The sequence below is a fragment of the Emydura macquarii genome, unplaced genomic scaffold (assembly GCF_026122565.2).
Source record: "Emydura macquarii macquarii isolate MOO-44397 ecotype Brisbane River unplaced genomic scaffold, CSIRO-AGI_Emac_v2 contig_2897, whole genome shotgun sequence".
Classification (NCBI taxonomy): Eukaryota; Metazoa; Chordata; order Testudines; family Chelidae; genus Emydura; species Emydura macquarii.
Window position 1 is genome coordinate 18,213,411 of NW_027133034.1, and position 15,442 is coordinate 18,228,852.

At 37.9% G+C, this 15,442-nt stretch overlaps 1 protein-coding gene across 1 annotated transcript in view; it reads right to left on the reverse strand.

Annotated features, from left to right (window-relative positions):
* The window catches only part of ADAMTS19 (ADAM metallopeptidase with thrombospondin type 1 motif 19), a 246,485-nt gene that overhangs the window by 119,950 nt on the left and 111,093 nt on the right, over positions 1-15,442 (reverse strand). The window contains exon 8 of the mRNA XM_067568938.1: positions 8,853-8,958. Coding sequence (XP_067425039.1) covers positions 8,853-8,958 — 106 coding nt within the window. The remainder of the gene's footprint in view (positions 1-8,852; positions 8,959-15,442) is intronic.

Below are 15,442 nucleotides of genomic sequence, written 5' to 3' on the forward strand. Positions count from 1 at the left end.
GGGATGAGATACTTTGCTGTATTTTTGGCTGGCTGGCTGCTTTTTGTGGGATTTACCACTGTTTTGCCATTGCTTTTATTTTATTGTTATGGATGGGATGGATTTTTGATTTCTTGTCAGGGAAGTTCGACCTCAGAACAGGTGTCTTGTAATTAATCTTAAATAAAGAAATTTAAAAAAAGAACAACTTTGCTTTAAGTGTCGTTTTCAATGTATTTTGTCTCCAAAACAGTTTTGCACAGCTACCTTAGAGTCTAATTCTGTTCTTATTATACCAGTATAAATCAGGAACATGTTGAAACCAATGGAACTCCTCTAACGTAAAACCAGTCTGTGATCAAAGTCAGGCCCTATGTAAAAAATAAAAGGAAAATTCTCTATGCTGCTTATGAGTTTGTCAACAGAATAACCATTTAATAAAAGAAGCAAGTGAAGTGTGGTAACTTCTCTGTTATGAGGAGTTGATCCAAAACTATTCTCTTATTTACACACTGATAATTTTAGTATATTAGTGTTTCCTGTAGAAATAAAAGCTTCTAGGTACTGTACAAAAAAGATAGTAAAAATCTGTCCAGTGTGTGCCAAAAATAATATGAAGCATGTCCCTGGTCTCTGAGGACTGACCTCACAATTGACCTACAACACTACAAACCTGAAGACAGCACAAAAGAATATTAATTGCTAACAATACAGTTATAGATGTCTGTGTGTAAGCTGTTTTCCTAGTATTTTGTTCTGTGCATGAAAATTCTCCTGAAAAGAAAATCACACCTTGCATACTATAGCAATGTAAAGTTTTCAAATCCAGATTCAGACACCTAAACAGAAGTATCCTGGTTTTCAGGTGCTGAGTAATCCCAGCTCCCATGGAAATCAATGGGAACAGCAAGAGCCCAGCACCTTCGAAATCAGGCCACTTCTATTTAGGTACCTAAATATGGATTGAGATGGCTAGCGTTAAGCATCTATATTTGAAAACTTTTGGGTTTGTAACTTGAGACAATGGTGTTGCTGCTACAAGTGAATCATCTTACTTAACAAGCCACATACTGAAGCACAATGAGCTATTAAAGAAATGGGAAATAAGAGCAGTGTGAGAAATCGAAATAATTGATTTCTCATCTAATCTATGCCTTCAAGAAGAAGTATTAATAGAAGTATTAATGCTGATCTTAATTTTTTAATCCTAATATGGATCATTTACTAAAATGCTTTAAAATGGATTGGTGTGTTGGAAATCATAAAGGAAGTTATCATCAAGTGAAATTAGTAACTAAGGGCCAAATTGTGCCCTTGTGATCTGTGCATGGTGGGATCCTCTATGCAAGGACCTCCCAATCCTCACAGGGAAAAGGATGTATGTGTCCACCACGTCCACGGACGTATTCCACCACTCCCCATAAATTCCTTGGAGGGCTCTGTGTAGGTAAGGAGGAGGTAGTGAGCAGCTCAGTCAGAGCCAGAATACTTACATCATCCCCCCGGCAGCCAGATATATATTATTTCCCTAGTAGCTTCCTCCTTGTTGAGGAATTCACAACCAGGGGAGCACTGAGAAGTCTATGTACAATGGACCCATAGTACCAAGAAGCAGGAACACAGCCAGAGAGGTCCTGGAATTATTGCTCAGTTTTAGGTATTATTGTGTCAGATATCTGGCTCTATTGTATATCATTCTCTGGAGACAATTATTTTAACACATGGATACAAAATGTTTCAACTTGGTTAAGTAACCTGTATTCTCTGATCAGCTTTTAAATGTTAACAACTAGATTGGGTACATGTATAGTAGCATTCTATAGGGAAGGTGGGACCGAGAAAATAGTTGCCGATCTATAGAGATGCTCGATACTACACAGTGCATGCTACCAATTATTTATTATTATTTATATGGCTTTCAAATTATGCTAAGTGCTATGATACTTTATGTAGATTTTAAATTCTTCAGTTTAAGGATTGTCTCTTACTAAATACTTGTACAGAGACTGGAACAATGAGACTCCAATCTTAGTTATATCCTCTAGGCATACTGTAATAAACAAATAAATAAATAAATAAAATGTTTCCAATTATAAGAGGGTTTCTTCAAATTATTATAAAAACTACAGAAAAAATGGAAGAACATAGGCCAAGTTCTACGTAAGGGAAAGGGGTTGGAGGAAGGTATGAAACAGAAGCACAAAGATTAAGTTCCATAGATACAGGAACAGGATATTTTACCTCCAAAAATCAAGATTAAGCCCTTGTAGGTGCCAAGCAGTGACAGCATCTTGAGCCTTGTAGGCCATCAAATGTAGAACTATTAGCTGCTAACTTACTGATCAACTCAAGTAACTTGTACAAAGCAGCAGTTAAATTTATCCAAAAGGAAAACAGAAGCTGAAAAGCCATAAACCATTTTAAAAATAACTTACTTAATTGAGTGGGGAAGACTGAAACTGGTAAAACCTGAAAACAAAACATGAATGAAAGAAGAAAATCCATTTTGATCCCACTAATCTCGTATTTCACTGTATCTTTTACTAGAAACAAGAACATGAATAAGAATTTGTGGTTCCCACAGAGGCAAACACGCATTACTGATTCAAGGCATTTACAGAGAAACTGTAAAATAATTGAAACACCTCCGTAATTGAGTAACCCCAAATATAACCATCTGTAGTATGTACTGTCTGGTACCTCCATGTGGATTTTGTTCCTAAAGAATTTTGGAATGTTTCAGATCTAAATTTATTTCTGCAGGGAACAGTCAGGATTTTAACTTGAAAAACTGTTTACAGCAATCACCTTAAGATTTGTTACAATGCTGTCTAATGCCATTTATAATAGTAGAATATTTTATTTACAGATCACTCTCTCTGAAACATGTTTTGAGCTTTACGAGGACTGAATCTGGCTCCTTCCTCACATCTAAATAACTGCAGAAAAATTGCACAACACAAAGTATTTTTCTTGTCACACTACAAAGAACAGTTATTTATTATTAGCGTAAAAGATGTCATATATATTTCAATTTGTACTTTAGACATCAAACATACATGTTCCACATTATAGCACAAAATGTAAACAGGTTTGGATGGAACAAAATTAAATAATTACCCAAAGATACACAGTACAATATGATGACTGGCTGTGCGCCTTTGCCCTCCCTCCTTCTCTGTTCCTCTGCTGCCAGCCTCACGCATGGTTTCCACAATGCACCTCTTTCCTTCTGCTACCTATTTATCCATTCAGTTCTTATCATCATAGTACCTGAGCACCTAACATCCTTTCCTCCCTCATTCCCTTCCATTTCTCCTTTTTCTCTCATTCATCTTTCCTTTCCTCATTCCTCCTCCCACTTTATGGTTGTAAACTAATCCCACTCCAACACTCTTCTCGTCTCTACCTCTACTCCAACCCCCACCAAAAAACCCTATATTATCATTTTTCAAGAGAGTGATGTTCAAAATGTAAGCAAAGATCATTATGAACTGGACTGCTTTAGTAGGAGTCATGGGAGAAAGTCATTTGTGGACAGAGTACAAGTGAGGGAGACAGAAGTGAATGATAAATGAAATGTATTCCATTCGAGAAGGAAACAGATGGAGCGATATGAACAATAGCACCAATAGATATTTTTTAAACTGTCTGGACTATTTTTAATTTTTTTGTGTAAAATATATGGCATATGCAGAATAAGTGATGGTGTTGTGTGGTATAAAGTTTTTAGTGGCATACAGTTGATATCTTCACTACTCCGGAGGGATGCTGCCATCCCAAATTCATGCAGACAAAGCCTTTATACTTTGGGTTCCCCCCTCCCCAAATTAAAACAAAAAAAGGTATTCCCTATGGGAATGTAATATTTGTAAAAGATGCTGTATTGACAGCCTTGGAAATTAATATCCTCTCTCTACTCACAGAATTCATATAGAAGAGGCAACGGTGTAATCTTCCCCATCAACGTCTCTCAACCCAGACCTGGAGGATTCATCATTATGTTGAAAAAGGTAGCTCAGCCTCAATGACCATTCAGTCTTCTGTGTCTCTAGTGAGCCTGCCCTCAAGGGAGCTAAAGGTGTTTGTAGATGTGTTTACATGATATGGATCATGTAAAAATCTGTTTTATATAACTTCTATTGTTTCTGGAGTTTCATGGATTCTCATCACACTTGTGATTATATGAAATTCAAGCAGTAGGTAGGACTCAGAACTGACCCAACATAACTACCCCTGTCTCATGGCTCTCAAAGAAATGTTTTTGAAACAACAGAAACACTTGTACATGTATTATCTTCTCAACATTTGGCATTGCTCTCAAGACCCCAGGTACACATGACTTAGCTCTAGTACCCCTGACCTCTTGGGGGTCAAGTTCCAGCCTGCTTGCTGCAGCCCCTGATGCACACACTCTCTCTCTCTCTCTCCTTATATACCTATCAGCTCTCACTGACACACCCTGGGCAGCTCCTAGCAACTACTTCAACCCCCTCACTTTTCTAAGGCTTGGGTTCCTGTAAAGGTTTAGTACCCTCCTTTAATCCTAGGGTTAAGCCTTAGGAAGAATAAGCCTTTCTAGCCTGAAAGGAAATAGGTTGAAAACTGGGTCATGCAAAGAGCCACAAAAATAATCAACTTATTTTAACATTTAAAAAAAGATGATTTAGAAAAAATTGTAAACAGTATAGAAAATTGAATCTGAGAAGAAACAGTTAGCATCTCCTTTCAGGTATTTTGCATGATTTTCTCTGTTAATTTATTGTACGTAGCATTTACCATATATATTTATTTGGAGATACCATAATTAGAGTCATCCTTTATTTGATTAACTAGGAAGTGTACTATCATTAACAACATTTAAATATATATTAAAAATAGATACATTTATTTGAAGAAAATTATATGGCAAAGGAAATACTAGTTTTATGTACATACCTTGTTTCTTTTAGTTCTCCATCTGCAAATTATGGTTTTTAATCCATTATAATCAACTTGTCTATCTGATAGTTTTAAAATAGGACATTTTAACTTTTTAATTGTTCAGTCTGTTTCTTCTAAACAAATTTATTAAAACAACAGAGCTAGTAAAGGCAGATTTCAAGTAAAGAGTCTTACTATTCAAGGAGTGACAAACTGGTAGTTGACTTACAACATTATTTGTCAATGTTATTCAAAGAGGACCTGTCCCCAGATAGAGATAGCGCAAATGGAAGACATTAGCAATAGTAATTTAATCATTAGATATCTATTGTGCCTGATCTAATTATGAACATTTATTTTCTAATTCTACTTCAGACTCAACTCCATAGAATCATAAAGTTAGATGGGACCAGAAGGGTCATATAGTATAACTCCCTGCCAAGATGCAAGATTTGTTGAGTCTAAACCACCCAAGACAGATGGTCATCCAGCATCCTTTTGAAAACTTCCAGTGAAGGAGCTTCCACAACTTCCCTAGGCAGTCAGTTCCATTGTCCTGAAGACAATGGAATCTGAAGACAGCTATCATGTCCCCCCTCAATCTCCTTTTTTCCAAACTAAACAAACCCATTTCCTTCAGCCTTTGCTCTTATGGCTTGCACTCCATCTCTTTGATCATCTTTGTCACTCGCCTCTGGATCCCTTCCAGTTTCTCCACATCCTTTCTATACATTGGTAACCAAAACTGGACACAATACTCCAGCTGAGGCCTAACCAGAGACGAGTAGAGTGGTACTATTACCTCCCGTGACTTGCATACTATGCTTCTGTTAATACAACTTAAAACTGCATTTGCTTTTTTGAAACAGCATCACACTGCTGACTCATGTTGAGGTTGTGATCCTCCACAACTTCCAGATCTTTCTCAGCAGTGCTGCTGCCAAGGCAGTTATCTCCCATTCTCTATTTGTGCATTTGTTTTTTCTTCCCTAAGTGTAGAACCTTACACTTGCCTTTGCTGAATTTCATTTTGTTGTCTGTAATCAGTATGCTCTCTATTACTACACTGAGGTCATTAATAAAGATGTTAAACAACACGGGACCCAGAACAGATCCCTGTGGAAACCCACTCCCTCCAAAGTGACATCATTCCATTAATAGTTACTCTTTGTTTGCAGTTGCTTAACCAATTATGTATTCACTTAATGGTTCCGTCAAACCCGCACTTCTCCGTTTACTTATCAGAATGTCATGTGACATACCCATGAGACTCAATCATTAACACACTTGATCATTTGTATTTTCTTCCCTTCCTCCTAAGGACTTGATTTTGTGCTGAACAACTGTCTTCTGTTGAATGACTATTTTATTTTTTTTTAAACCAAAGATCTGATTCACTAATTGCATTTCTCCTGTTTTATGCTGGTGTAGCCCAGTTGTAATCAATGAAGTCATACTGATGGAAAGCCAGAGTAATAAAGTGGTGAATCAGCCTAATATTTTCTTTAACCTCTTTAATGTGGAATTGTTTGGGAAATTTGAGGATGGTCACAAGTACAAATATTTAAAAATACCCATGTAACAAATACTTATTAAATGACATTAAGATTCTCCAATGTGTTCCTCTAAGGTCCTTGATAAAAATACCTTTCACCTGCAAAAATCACCACACTAACTTGTCAAAAATTACCCATGTTAAGAGTGCACACAGCATATGTTCACAGCTTCATAATAAAACTTGGACGTACACCTTATATCCATAGGGAACTGTGGGAGCGGCACGTGGAAACTCCCTTGTGTGTGCTTAACGGAGGGCACAAAAATAACATTAGCAACAAAAATCACAGTAAATTCAATCATGACTACAAAGCCATAAATACATTAACGTGTATTTACAATTGTGCAGGTTCTGAGCATTCTTGGAACATATCAAAGTAGGTAACTAAGAAAATACTCTTAAATGCTCACAGTTCTGCAGAGTTGTTTTATTAGGCGCCTACAACTAGCAGTGAGATCTGCATGTAGGTCAGATAGAAATCCATTCCAAAGTGGGGTGAGCGCAGGAATATAAATTTCAGTGCTTTTGGAGGAGCATGATCTGTGCCCCTCTCCTCCCCTTCCCTCCACCAGGGCCCCAGGAGCTGAAGTAGCTGTCAGCTCCTGCCAGGGTCCTGGTAGAGCGCATGCCATCCTTGCTGGGGTGCTGGGGGGCCATGCTCCTGCTTGCCCCCCCTTGTTCACAGCCCTGTTCAAATACAATTAAGGAGTCTGATGTGCAAAAACGAACCCATGAAAATTAAACTATTAATTATTGTCAGTAGCACAAAGCACTTCAGTTCCAGTTCTGAAAATATTGCCATGTTTTTGTTTGTTTGTACTTAATGCCCGGTGTGCTCTTTGAAAAGTGCTCTTTGAAATGTCTAGGCAACAAGAGCTCCTAAGTTTATGTATTTATGCATTTTATATCAGTGGATGGTTTTCATTGTCATCAACGAACAAGTGGTGGGTTTTTTTGGTTTTGCCTAACATTTCAATTGTGTTTTCTCTGAGAATTCCTTTCTACAAGCAGTGGATATCCAAAAATTAATTGAAATGAAAGGGTTTATTTCGGTATTGTTATTTAAAGCTTAAGGAATGTAGTGGCTTTAAATTATTTCTTTGGCAGGGCTTCACCTGCACTGAACACCCCGGTGTTCCTCACCATCCTCCCTGTCTGCATAGCAATTGTTCATCTCTAATTCACTGGGAGATGCGATCCTTAAAACCAAAATCTCATTTATTATTGACTTTATTTTCAGTATTAGATACTGCGATGTCAGTTCTCTAGACAGCTTGATCAAAATTTTCAATAATGGCTTCCAAGTTAGGGTGCCCATCGTGAAACAGCTGATTTTCAGAGATGCTGGGAGCTCACAGTTCCAACTGAAGTCAATGGCAGATGCAGGAGCTCAGATGGAGATGTCTAGTTCAGAGCCTCCAGAAATGATGATCACAAATACTGAAGCTGTTTTTTAAAACATTGACCTAATTGATAAACTTGTATCAAATATTGAGGGTTCATACGGCAGGCTCTCCCCCAGTAAAATTTACTTTTGTAAAGCACTTATGTGTTTATTCTTTTTCAAAAGGGGGGGGGGGGAGATCAAGCAGTGAATTCCAGAGTTGGTAATTAATTTGTTTTGGCAGCATTGTGCTTTTTTGTATTAAGTTTACTCCATAATAATGTCTACTCCTCTTCTAGTCAATAAGAACAACATCTGATTGTGAAGAACGTATGCCTTCACCTTCAGCAAAGTCTTTGTGCTGTTTGGTGGGGAAAAAGCTAGTGTTTTGACTCAGACTCAAAGACTTTAAGGTCAGAAGGGACCAATATGATCATCTAAGTGTGACGTCCTGTACAGTGCAGGCCACAGAACCTCACCACCCACTCCTGTAATAGATCCCTAACCTATGACTGAGTTACTTGATTACTATTATGATTTAATAGGAACTATTTTGAAAATGCCAAACTCAAGTAAAACCTCAGTCAATTTATGATTTCATTATATGTTTTTTGGCAATATTAGTCAGGGTTGGATTTGATGGATAGTACCACAATTTCAAAAACAAGATCAAGAGGCACTTGTTTTTTCCCCAGATTAAATTAGATCTTCCAAATATTCTAATGAATTGTTGTAGAATGACTAACATACCATTCAAAGATTTAATTGTTTTCTTGATTATGTGCTTATTAACAAATTATTTCAATTTTATCAACAAAAAAGATGTATTTCCATACTCTTATCATAAGCAATAGCTTCCCTTAATTAAAAAACAACAACACACCTACACAACCAAAGCTCTTGTGTTAAGTGACAAAGGATAAACTTCTGTATTAAAATTAGATTTAGAGTTTGGAATAATACATGCCAACATAAGTTAGGGATCTTTGTTTTCTTTCATGTACTTACTTGTGACCCATCTCATGGGCAATGGTAAATGCGAGATTCAGACCATTGTCCTCTGCAATAATACATTTTCGTTTTTCACTGCACATTCCACTCAAATATGCTATACCTAGGAAACATAACCACCACACCACAATTAATCATTATGAGTATTATTTATTATTAATACTTACATTATGGCCCTGGATTGGGGCCCTATTGTGTGGTGCTGAACTAACACATAGGGATGTACCTTTCCTATACGGTTTGAAAACTAATTAAAGACAAATGCAATTAGTGAATTTAACAAACAAAAGGATAGAAGAGGCAAGAGAAGACTAGGACAGTGACAACATCACTCATTTACACAGTATATAATATGAACAAAATTTGTTTCCAAACAATGTTATGTGTTTAAATAAGGTATGATAAAGTAAAATTAGAACAGGATATCGTTAAAAAGGACAATACAAAACTATGAGAATTTTATCCACAAATTCGCACAATTTGTTTTGCTAATAGATTTTAGTTTTTATTTTCTGTTCTTCGGGTAGTCCTGCTCTTACATTTTAATGCTATTACCTATTCATTTTTTAAGCACCAATATGGAGCTCAGTGCATAAGTTATAAAGGAAGACTAAGATTGTCCAGGAAACCTCAGATTCCATGAAACCATAACAATTCTTAATAGACAGCACTCTAATCACCACATTTATCATAAATGCAAAGGACAGTATCAAGCATATTATTTAAAAGTAGGTTTTCAAAACCAGGAGCCTAACAGTTAGAACCTCAAGTCCATTTTTAGGCTCCTAAATAAATGACCTAATTTTCCAAAATGCCGAGCACCAACCAGCTTTATTTGAATCAGACCCTTTATTTAAGAGCCTAACTATGTACTGTGGATCCTGAGTTTAGGCTCCCAATTTGAAAATCTTGGTTTAAGAAACTGAAAGTCTATTTGTAGACCCAAAGCTTGATTCTGTTATATTGATTCTATGCGAAATACCCTTATTCTTTTGGAACGCGACAAACCACCACAGCAGTCTCTCTGAGGCTTTGCATTTTGAGTATGTAGGGTGATCTGTTCACTATTGATAAGTTTGTTTGAAACCACCATCTGTTTGTCCAAAACTAACATCTGGTCATTGATTATCCTGTTTGTAAAGTTACCAAAGATCATTCTGTGAAACTGTTGCTATTGTTGAAGTACATATGTTTTAAGATCACTGCTTAAAATAACATCAGCAAATGTTCTGAAACAGAAAGATTCAATGTTAAATGAGGATGTTTTGTAATAATTATGAATGTTTTAGATAAAAAAAATGTTATTGTTTCTGAAGGACACTTGTGTCTTCCAGTTACAAGTTTTAAGTAAATGTTAAGAGATTAGGGTGTGAGTAGATGAATGGGTGATATGTGTATGTGAGACCAGAGAGTGACAGGAAAAGGCACCAGCCTCAGATGTTCAAGGGAGTGAAGATAACAACTTTTACGACCCATACAGCCGAAGATTGCCCACCCTGATGACCCTGGGATCCACCTCAAAGGACGAAAACAAGATGAACTATGAAAAATAACAACAATGGTCATGCTTGCAAAACATGGGTGATTGATAATCATACCAGGATGTAGATGCAGCATGACGAAGCAGAACCCATACAGTGGCATAAGAGCTTACCCCTATAAAAAGGGCATGAAAAGATGAGGACTTTGGGTTTGGTCCTACAATCATCCTCCTAGAGCATTAGTGCGCACCGACAGACCCCTGTCCCTCCCTCGTGCTTAGCCACCTGGCCAGTGGACTAACACGAACAACTGAGGCTGGTAACTATACTCCATCTTTGTAGAACTTTGTGTGAGTGGGCAATTGCTTTTTGAAATCTTTGTAATCATAATAAATGTGGCGTATTGCCTTGTCCCCCTGAATAAGATCACGCTGTTTATTTTATAACATTTTGGTGGAGATTTGCGAAAGGGAGAATATTGGCAAATACAAGAACCTTAGAAGAAATAATTCAGTCTAAAGATAAGAATGAAAGGGAAAATCAAGCAGCGCAGGGGATAGTAAAAAGACTGACACTGGAGCAGGGCGGAGCAGTTGCTAATCATAGCCATTGTGATTCCCTGATTAAACTGTTAAAGAATGTTGTTGCTGTTAGCCTGTACCTTAACATGATCTTACAAGGCTAATTGATTGCTTTCCCCGCCCCACCCCCTCCTCACACACAATTGCACTTCTGTTTTTCTGAGATTTTAATAGAAAGAATTTTGGATACACTTTAAATGTTAAAAGTTATGGCAGCCAAGAATAATATAATGAAGTTTAAATATAGTAAATGGAAGGCAAAAGTAAGTGACTTAAAAGAAAGAGAAGAGTTAAAAAAGTAAGTTTGGTAGAAATTAATTCTACAAAAGTTGAAGGGAATTAAACAGTTGAGAGATGTGGAAATGTTCAAAGGTAACAGTTGTGGAAATGTTCAGAGGGTAACAGTGTCATAAAAAGAGAGTTCTTGGTTTAATAACATTCAGTAAAATAAAAAAATTTGCATGTGCATATTCCAAATATACAGCCTATTTCCTATGGAACATACCTTCAAAGGAACGGTGCCCTCTGGACCAACACATTTGCTGGATGTTTCTGATACAATGAAATAGCTAGAAGCATTTGGAATTTAGTCATAATGAGTCTTCTAAATTTACATCTCATAGGATGAAGTCCAAATATTTTAGTTTGTCAACCTGCAAACAAAAAGGCCTTATCTACACACTGGGAATTTTAGGCAATACCCCCATCACTGCTCTGAGTAGGTTTGGACAATGCAATGGTAAAAGTATACAGGGGGCAGTCTACACTAGTGCTCCCACCATTATCAGCACCAATGGAGCAGTGCTAGAAAAAAGATAAAAATTACCTAAATTCTCAGTGTAGACGCAGCAAAAAAGGCAACTGTTTTACACTGTGAAATGTTATTTTACATTGGGAAAGCCCTCTCTATGGGCTTTGTTTGCACAAGAAAGTGAGATGTCCCTGAAGGTTTTCCACAAGTTGCCTTACCCACACCCCCACTAAACTGAACATAAATACAATATATTGGCCTAAAAGTAGAGAAAGACTCTTCTCTGACTGACGAAGTCTGGATGTGACAGAAGTAGCTGGTGACTGGTTGAGGCTCCCAGTCTTTCCTGCCAGTGGGCAGAGCAGTAAAGCAACTGAGAAGGGAAAGAGGTGCCTTAGCCAGCTCCTCTCTTCTAAAAGATGTTTCTTACGGAGGCTTAATGCTTTCCTCCACCATTGCTTGATCCCTATAGCATCTAGCTCTCCTTAGAACTTTACCGGATCTCGCAGGCATCATTTATCACTGAATAGGTAAACCCTTTGACGGGTTCCATTATCTATTACAAGGAAGAAACTATAACCAGTGGTACTCATTACAGACAACGAACCTCAATTTACTCAAGGCTTCTTTGTTCACATAGTTCTTTGCATAGTTCTAGTGCATTGATTACTAATCTTTTAGAGTCTAACACTTGGAATATGAAGCCTGCATTCCATTTACATTAAAGTAGATTGTGATCCTAGATATAGTCAAAAGCACCATATACAATTAATGATTTATTCCTTATTAAAGAAAGTTGACCTTATACATGAAATCCACATCAAACATTAGCTACTGGATGTAAATCAGCCAACTACTAACCGTGAACTAGTTTCATGTCTTGTCTATAGTTATTAATTTCATATGTAAGGGGAAAAAAACTGGCTTCAGTAAGCAGCTGCTCTTGCTTAACTATCACAGAGTTAGGTAAAAGAAAGAATTTCTTCATATACATATATATATGTTACTGCAGTTTCCTGTGGCTTATTAACACAGCTGGAACTGCTCCAAGGTTAAATCCACTCGAAATAACAAAAAAAAACAAAACCCTGAACAATTGCTCTTTTGTAATGATTAAATTATTCCCACTGAACTCTACAGGCTTTCCACACAACTTCAGATTAACACTTTGTACTTGAAAAGTCTTTGCTTGAACTCAGTGATAGCATCTCATACAATTTTAAAATTCTGTGTCTAAGAAAGGGCCTAAAAGAAAAGTTGACGGTTACATATGTCAGAACAAGAAATAATACTGGACTGATGCATGCTTGACAGAAGATGTTAAAATTCTTTTAGCCTGTTGATGATCAAAGATGCTTTTTTAGGATAAGGAAATAGAGAATTACTGAACGCATTAGAACTTCACTAATTTGCACTACTTACTGTGACAGTTATTATGAACTATTGCATTTTGTTAATTAATAAGTACACAATCAATAAAATGGATAATGGTTCAAAAAATTAACATGGTTTTCATTTTATTTTGTCAACTGTTTATATGGATTAATGATATTTCATATGGTAGCAGAAAACATACTACCTTTTGTGTAAAAAAAAGGTCTAGTACAATAATACACATCCCCAACACAGAATCTTCTGGCGTATCTTTGAGAGGCAAACATCTCTATTATTTTGTGTGTGTTTTAAAGAGTGTGGACTAACTCCAATATGTAAAGTGTCAAAAGGTTTTACCAATTGGTCTTTGCCCAGTTACTAGTGGACAAGTATCCACATTATAAAACCATGAATAAAACTAGCAATAATAAATAATAAGTACCATAGAAGACAGTGTCCACAGATAGACTGAGAATTCAATGAATATGGAGACTGAGGCACTCTCAACCCCAGAGATCCATCCATAATATTGGCAAAGTGTGGAAAAAAACATGCTGCTCCCCTTGTTCAGCATAGAACTAAAAACCTCAGTCATTTTTAATTATGTTTTAATACTCCTGTTCTCATGTAAAACAAAAAACTGTTGACCTGGAGTTTCGGTTGAAAGATTCTATCTCATGCTTCAGGGGGACAAGAACCCAAACAGAAGGAAATATCACTTACCCTGTGCAGTAAATGTAGTTCTATGAAATGTGTGTCCCTATAGGTGTTACACTTCAGGTGTGCATGTGCCTCTTGAGCTCTCAATCAGAGATCTTGTAGCAGTATCCCCAGCAGCTAGGGACTCTTCGACAGCTGTTCTGGCCAATAGCAGATGCCCCACAACTACTGACTGGAATTGCTCCCTGCAGTCATAGGACAGACATTCAATAAAGGCCATGAGTTTGTTGTAATTAGTAAAGTTGTATTTGGCCATGACCGCCTGATAATTTGTAATCGAAATTGCTGCATTGATGACAAGTAAGACTTTCATCCAAAGAGATCCAGCTGCTTTTGGTCCTTGTTATAGGGGATAGATCTCAAAAAGTGCTGCGAAGCCCATTCATTCTTTGCATCCACCATCATGGAGTTAGCTGGGGGATGTGAAAATAAAAAGTTGGAATCCTTAAGAAGCATGTACTACTTCTTATCTTCCTCTTACAATTTAGTGGAATAGTGGCAGGCACTTGCCACATCATCTTAACTGGACCCAGGAAAGCCTCATTAATGGCATCACTCTAGAGGGATCTGGAGGGTGTCTGCTATCCTTCTAATGAGATCCTAAAACTTCCTGAAGTCATCAGCAATGGAAAGTTGTGGAGGCCTAACTGCCTCATCCAGCGACAATGATGAAATGGGAGTCTCAGGGAGTCAAATCTCTTCATTTGCCTTAGCCTCTTTATCTTCAAATGTTTCCTTCTTGTTGTGAATACATAGGGCGAGGATGTGAAACCCTCGTCTCTCTCAGGGACAGTACAAATAACTGTCAAAAGGCAGCCCACAGATCCCATTTCAGTGGTCCACAAGGAATCAAAGGTGGTATACAAGGCTGGTTCCACCATCTTTGGTGACCAGCAATGTCTTCCCTGCATAAAGGCGAATTCCTGAAGGGGTATGCAAGAAAACCCCTCACTGAAATTGAGGGGACTGATTGGGAATCCTCTTCTTCCTCCTCCACATTCTCCCATGGGAGTGGGGGTAGCCACTGAGGACAGAGGAGACTCCTGTACCATGGAATGGCCACTCAGAGACTGAAGTCTCAGTACCAAGAGACACTCAGTACCCAACGACAACAGGGACTCTGGTTCTCCGACACGGAGAGATCCCTTAAGTATTAGAACTCCTGTGGTACCAGAAAGGACCCGAGTACCAACGTTGTAGCTGATATCACCATAGCTGGAGCTGACATTACCAACAATGATGGCTGTACTGCAGGTGTTGCAGTCGTCAGGTGCCAATACTTGCTTGGTACCAAGGATACTGCTTGCACAACTGGTACCCCTGGCTGACTGCTTGCATCAATATCAATGACTAGGTTAAGGTGTGTGAAAGCACCAACAGCTGAACGGGATGCTTTGGTGCCACTGGCAAGACTAAACTTGATGGTACCTTGTGCTTACCCTCCTTACTGGTGGAGGGTATAGGTGACCTATCAATGCCATGCTTCCTGTCCTTAGAGCTCCTTGACTTCGCAGGCCCTCTAGAACTGGAGGAACAGTCCCTGGCCTCAACAGTACCCTCGGAGACCAAGAACCTTGATGGAATCTGGTCTTCTTTGCAGCTGACTCCTTAAAGTGAGGGACTGTGGTCCTCTTTCTGGGAGTCTTCACAGTGGGCTCCAAAAACTTCCCTTTTTAAGGG